We start from the raw sequence: 6560 nt of genomic DNA, 5'->3' as shown, positions 1-6560 counted from the left end.
CCCTCACCCCCTGCAGGAGCTGCCCAGCCCTGCGCAGGAGCTGCCCTCCTCACCCCATGCAGGAGCCCCCCCCAGCCCTGTGCAGGAGCGCCCCCCCCCCCCCCCCGCAGGAGCTGCGCCCCCTTCTTGGCTGAGTCTGGTTTTCCACCCCAGAGGTTATTTTCCTCTTTGATCAGTTTGTCTTCCACAGTCAGCTCACAGGCCCTGCCTGCTGGGCCTTCCAGAACCTGTTAGCCAACCAGTGGGCAGCGGACCTCAGCTTGCAGCCGTCTGGCTTCTTTCCCCTGCATCCCTGGCTCTGGGCCCAAAGGGGCTGCGTTGGAGCTGGGGGGGGGGGAGCGGCTGGGGCTGGGGCTGGACCCTTCCGGGGCCTCCTGCCACTGTCACTTTAACCTTGCAAATCACGGAGGCGGGATCAGCAGGCCCTTGCCCATGCTCACCCCCGCTGCGCCTGGGGACATCCTTCTAAGCTGCCCTCTGACCCCATCCTTAACAGAACTCCCCCAAACCGCAATCGTGAGGCCTCGGACGGAAGGCGCCCCCATGGGGCCGTACCCCGCTGACCTCCGCCCTCTTCCTTCCTCGGCTCCCAGGAACAGCATCGCCGCCTCGGCCGTGTGCGTCTTCAACCTGAGCGCCATCTCGCTGGCCTTCAACGGGCCCTTCAAGTACCAGGAGAACTCCCGCTCTGCCTGGCTGCCTTACCCCAACCCCAACCCCAACTTCCAGGTGAGTGCAGGACGCAGGCCCTCATTGCATGTCCCCAGGGAGAAACCGGACCTTGTTGGGAGGGGCTGGCCCACCTGCGACGCACCAGGACCCCGGGGCCCCGGGCTGGCCCACACTTGGCGGGCTCGTGGCACAGGCGAGGCCGCGGGTCCGCTGAGTGCCCAGGTGGCCCTGGCACGGCCGGCCTGTTGCGGCAGGCGGGGAGCCAGCTGGCCAGTGGGTGCGGTGTGGCTGCGGGGAAGCTCCCTGGTTCCCCAGGGGTTCCCGCAGGTAGCGAGCGGCCATAGCCGTGCCGTGTGTCTGCAGCGGGCGTGGGCCAGCCGGGCACGCAAGGCCTGGCACTGGACACATTCCCATGAAAGGCTTCCTGGCCGCCCTCGGGACCGAGCGAGGGCCTCACAGCCAGGTCTTGGCGCACGACCCCGCTGGCTGTCCGCTGCGCTTTGCCCCTTCGAGCGAGCATCGTCCTCAGCCCCGCCCGCCCGCCCCAGCCCCGGCTGTGTTTCTGCCTGACGGCTGTTTCTCAGCCAGCCTCCTTGCTCTGCCCGATTTATCTCACTTAGCGTGTGGTGGCTGTGCCCGCCGTATTTCGGGGTGCTTGGAAGGTGATGACAAGACCCCCCCAGTCGATGTCTTACGTCCTGGCGGTGGAGAAGCTTAGTCCTTGGGGTGAATCTGCATCTCACTGGACACCCCTCTTCCCCCAGACCACGGCTTCTGGCTGCCGGGTGCCGGGTCACGGGAGAGGCTCGCCCCGCCTAGCCAGGGAGGACGTGGGTGGAGCCCGCGGAGGTGTGGCCACTCAGCGGGCCTTGTCCTATTTGGGTCGAAGTCAGCTTTTCAGGACGGTCAAGGTTTGGGCGATGGCGATGAGAGCATTGACCCAAATGTGCAGCGAGTGTCCTGTGTCCCCTGGATTTGAGTCCTCCCCACACGGGCGCCCGTAGTGGGGCTCACGAGACCACTTGGAGGGGATCCGCAGCCGGGTGGCCAGCGGAGGGGGCCGTGGTTCTCCTTTGCTTTCCTCTTGCCCAGCCCCAGGGCGCTGCGTGGACCGGGGGAAGCCGGCACCAGGCACAGCTGGAGAATTTGCAGCCCATTAGAGAGTAAGGCGGGGCACTCTGGACCCCGTAAATAAGCACTGTAAATTTAAATGGCTTTCAGAAAATTTGAAAAACAGCCCTGGGCGGGATGTTCATTATAGGCTGGTGAGGAAACCAAGGCCTGCGAGTAGCCTCAGCTCCAGGTCTGCCACCCAGTTCCGAGGTGTGTGTGTGGGGGTGTTCCCTCCCTGCAGACTAGACGGGGCTCAGACCCCAGCTGGGGGTCCACACGACCCCTCATTCTGAGCTGCACACCTGCCGATGGAGCAGGTCCACGGGAGAAGGGCTTCGTGCCCCCCAGACTACCCCCTGTACCCCACTTCAGAGACCCTCTCAAATGCAGCTTGTCACCCCCTCTGAGGACGGGCGGGGAGCCTCTCCTTGGTGTTGTCTGATTGGCTGGAGCGGCTCACGGAATCGGAGAACAGCTCCCTTACTGCGTTCCCGGGTTATCACGAGGTGTAGGCCTCAGGAGCAGGGCGAGGCGGGGTCGGGGCGCCCTCCGACCTCCTCTGTCCTGTGCCCACCAGCCCGAGCCCCTTCCCCGTGGACCTCACCAAGGCACACTTGGCTGAGGCGTCACTGGGAAGGCCACTGCAGCCTCCCTGTGCCGCGGGGAGGGGCGCTCACTCGCCCTCCCTCCGCGGCCTGCCTGGGTCTGCTGGCGGCCAGCTCCCTCCCCGAGGTGCGCCCAGAGTCCTCCCCTCTGAGCAGAGACAGCCGCATGGCCCTGTAGGGAAGCCAGGGGCCTTCCGCTGTGTCCGGCAGGCCGCACAGCAGACACGTCCCTCCCTGCACCGGAGGTTCAGGCCCGGCGCCGGCAAGATCAGGACCCAGGACCTGGTCAGCAGGGGCGGTCAGCGGCCTCCTGGGGGGCCCCCCTGAGCAGGAGGGTCTCCCGCTTGGAGGCCATGTCTCCAGGTTTTAGTATGCCAGGCTTTAAAAAAACACCACGACAGGAAACCAGGGGCTCGCCCCCAAGCGGGAGAGCTGACCGGCCGGGCCATACCGCCCAGGCCCCCAAGGGGGGCCTCCGCTCTGCACCGCCTGGCCTCAGCACGCCGCAGAGCTGGCTCTCGCCCGGCAGCCCTGCAACAGTGTCCCGCGCTCCGGGGACTGTCACGCAGGGTCATTCTGACACGGCGCAGGGGCTGTCCCTCCGGTACTCCCCGCCGCTGCGCTCAGAGCACCCCGGCTGCGGCCCTGCTGCCCGCCCGGCGGTGGCCTGGCCCTGATGAGCCTGCCAGGCCTGCGCTCTGCTTCCCGGCCACTTGCCAACGTCTTGGCTCAGCTCGCCCGCTCCCGCTGGCTCCTCTCGGGGGCTCCCGGGCTGGCGTCCCTCTGGCCGCAGTGGGTCAGGTTGGGGCTCTGCTCACCGAGTCGCCGGCGCGGTCCCCAGGCATCACTCGGCCCATCCCCTGCGCACGGGGCCTGCCTGGCGCTGCCCCCCCCCCCCGGGACCGGCCCCCCGCCGGGATGTGGCCTTCGACTCAGCACGAGCCCAGGCTGAAAATCCATTTCGTTCCAAGGCTCTCTGAGTCTCCAATCTGCCTGTCATTTCGTGGCAAGTAGGGCGTTTGTCAAGTGCTACAAAATACCTGTTTTTTCAAAGCAATTTCCACCTCACACTCCTGCACCTCTCACCTGCTATGAAACCCAGGATTAGAAAGCGCATGTTGTGCGTGGCAGTGGCAGATGGCGTGGACACGGAATTTCATTTCCTCAAAGCTACTTAGATGAAGTTCTGCTCAGAATCAGCCTTCACGAGGACCAGATTTAAAGTTTATGAAAGGAATGAGGAAGATGGCTGGCGGTTTTCTGATCCTGTGCTCTGCCCCAGGGAAGCCTGGTCTCTGGCCTCTCTGTTTACCTCGCCCTTGCCTGGAACCATTCCACATAACACGCCCAGCTCCTTGGCCCAGCCTGAACTTACTTCTCAGCGACTCCAGGCCTGCTTCCCCCAGGTCGTCTCCCCCCACCTTTCTTCACCCACTTGTCTCCCAGCTCCCTCCCTCCTTTCCTCTTATCTCTCTCTCTTGCAAGTTTGCAAAAACTCTGTTTAGCCTGAAACATGAGTGCAAAGAGCTAGCCGCATGGCACAGTGCAGTCTGAATGGCATCAGATAGTGCGTAACTCTCACATACAGACCCACTGCTCCCCGAGAAAACCAGCAAATCTACGTGACGTGTTGACGTTACCTCTCCCGTTTGGTTACCTGTCTAATCAGGGCCGTGATGCCATTCATTCGTCCAGAGAGCTTCTGGGTTGCACAGCTTTTAAATCAGCCGTGACTCCGTGTGAGTTTGTTTTTACCACCCCCAACCCCCCCCCAGCAGCCGAAGGTGAGAGACCCCCAAGTGGGATGAGTTCACACCTACAATGAGGAGCCCAGGGAGGGGTTTTGGGGGGACACAGAACCCTGGTGTATGCAACCTCAGTTACTTGCTGTGCTTACTTGGTTCCACGGCAGCCTTGCTGGGGCAGCCAGGATCCAGGTGGGTCCAAGTGGATCTAGTTCTGTCCAGATGGGTCCGGGTGGGCCCAGGTGGGCTCAGGTAGATTCAGGATCCAGTTTGGCCCCGGTGGGCCCAGGTGGGCTCAGGTAGATTCAGGACCCAGTTTGGTCCAGGTGGATCTAGTTAGGTCCAGGTGGGTTCAGGTAGAGCCAGGTGGGTCCAGATGGACCCAGGTAGGCCCAGGTGGGGCACCAGTGACGGCCTGTGTCCCTGCAGTGTGGCACCGTGGACCAGGGCCTGTACGTGAACCTGACAGAGAGGAACCTGCAGGACGCGCAGAAGTTCATCCTGATGCAGGAGGTGGTGCAGCCGGTGAGCCCTGTGCCCGCCTTCCTGGAGGACGGCAGCCGCTTCTCCCACGTGGCCGTGGACGTGGTGCAGGCCCGGGACGCCCTCGTGCACATCCTCTACTTGGCCACAGGTAGGCCTGCCCACCCCGGAGCCACCCCGGTCTGACTGTCGACATTCTCAGGGTGCCCGCTCCGCGCCGCCGCCTTTGCTGTGTTTCTCGTCCTCACAGTACCTCCCCCCACATCAGTCTCCAGCGCCCTCTGCTTCGGGGGAGGGTGCCCGTGTCCGTTCAGTGAGGTCTCTGGTCCAGGCCTTTAGTCTGGACGATGGGGGCCAGTGGGGCTGTCGAGGTCGCCGCTACACGAATTCGCTCCTGGGGTCCTGCGCAGCCACCCGGGGCTCACCGAGGCCTGGGCTCACCCTCCGCCATGGCTCCACTGCCCTGTGGCGCCGGGGCTGTTGCGTCCACATGCCTCTGTCTCCCCTTTGCCTCGGGCCAGGTAGATGCCGCATGGCCAAGTTTTGGCTCACGCGGGAGTGGCCTCTGGGGACGTCACCAGCTTCGTTTCCCAACATGCCCGCCCTGTTTCCACCTGCGCACATTTCCACCAGCTGCCCAGGCCTTGCTTCTTGCGCTGCCTGCCGGGGGGACAGTGAGAGGCCAGAGGGCCAGAGTGTCCGCAGCCTGTCTCGTCCCAGGCGGAGGGCGGGTGCAGACGAGGAGGCTGGCCTTTGACCCAAGGTTGGTAATAGGCAAAGGAAACATCTGCAGAGAGCATGTTGTGGTCACCTCTGCACAACCTCCATCTCAGGGCCATGGTGTGGTCAGTCAGCGTCACCTCACTGAGATTATTCATTTTTTAAAAAAGAAATCAAGTGAGGCAGTGCGCTGTCCCCAAGGTCACTGTGCACTGTTCCTGGAGAGTGAGTGGACGGTAGACCCTTCTGGGTTTGCAGGCAGCAATGGTGATACCTAAGATGAGAATGTTTGCCCACGTCTGCATGAATTTGTTTTAAATTCACCACTTATCTGACATGGAAGTGAGCATAAGTGACGCGTCCCTGCCCCTGACCCTATGGACAGGCGAGAGTCCAGCCGAGGCCCCTTCCAGGCACACCTGGGCAGGGGTGTGGCGGCCTGGCCGGCATGTGGGCAGTGGGTGGACCCCGGCCTCAGCGGTCAGTGCTGCCCCGAGGAGGCAGATGTGACTTCTCGACTGACAGTCTTACAGGGAACGAGCGGATAATTAGACAAGTTCTGCTATTAAAATTTCACGGGTGGGAGGACTACTAGGGGCATCTGTGTGGACAGTCCCCTGGTCTCTGTGATTACGAAAAAGCCTTGGGTGTCGCTGATTTGGTGTTTCATGGAAAGGGACCATCAGATCCCACTCGGCTCTGGAGGCCAGGGTGAGGGTGAGGTCCAGTGCGGTCCCGGGGTCTTGGGCATTTGGGCGCCCGAGGGACATGTGGCAATCTTCTCTGAGGGAGAAACAGAAGTTTTAGTGTCCCATCCACTAGGGAAGACTCGCAGTGAACAGAAAGACAGATCCCCGCCTGCACTAGTTATGGGCAGAGGAAGATACCACAGTGAAGGGGACAGTTTATGCCAGATTTCATTTTAAAGATTTATTTATTTATGCACACAAAGGCTAGGATACAGGCCAGAGGTGTGGGGGTGAGAGGATTCCCTAGAGACAGGGTGGGGAGCAGAATTGGGGCAATCTACTGAAACTGAGGGGAGCAGCCGGGAGACAGGAGAGGTCTGCAGCACCCTGTGGGTCCCTCCCCCGCCGGGGATCGAACTCCTGCTGCGGTGACTGTGGGCAGCCTCACACTGCTGCGCACCCCGCCTTGCGCAGCTCGGGGCACCAACGGCAAAGTTAATGTGGGAAAGGGGGCTTGGGCGGAGGGGCGGGGC

General features: G+C 62.7%; 1 protein-coding gene across 1 annotated transcript in view; it reads left to right on the top strand.

Moving 5' to 3' along the window:
• SEMA5A (sema domain, seven thrombospondin repeats (type 1 and type 1-like), transmembrane domain (TM) and short cytoplasmic domain, (semaphorin) 5A) overlaps positions 1 to 6560 on the top strand; it is a 230863-nt gene that overhangs the window by 158791 nt on the left and 65512 nt on the right. Inside the window, exons 9-10 of the mRNA XM_012721743.1 lie at positions 594 to 729; positions 4565 to 4769. Coding sequence (XP_012577197.1) covers positions 594 to 729; positions 4565 to 4769 — 341 coding nt within the window. The remainder of the gene's footprint in view (positions 1 to 593; positions 730 to 4564; positions 4770 to 6560) is intronic.

This window comes from Condylura cristata, unplaced genomic scaffold (genome assembly GCF_000260355.1).
Source record: "Condylura cristata isolate star-nosed mole 26May11 unplaced genomic scaffold, ConCri1.0 scaffold00007, whole genome shotgun sequence".
NCBI lineage: Eukaryota > Metazoa > Chordata > Mammalia > Eulipotyphla > Talpidae > Condylura > Condylura cristata.
The sequence above is the reverse complement of the archived record's forward strand: the minus strand, read 5'-3'. Positions and strand labels throughout refer to the sequence as shown.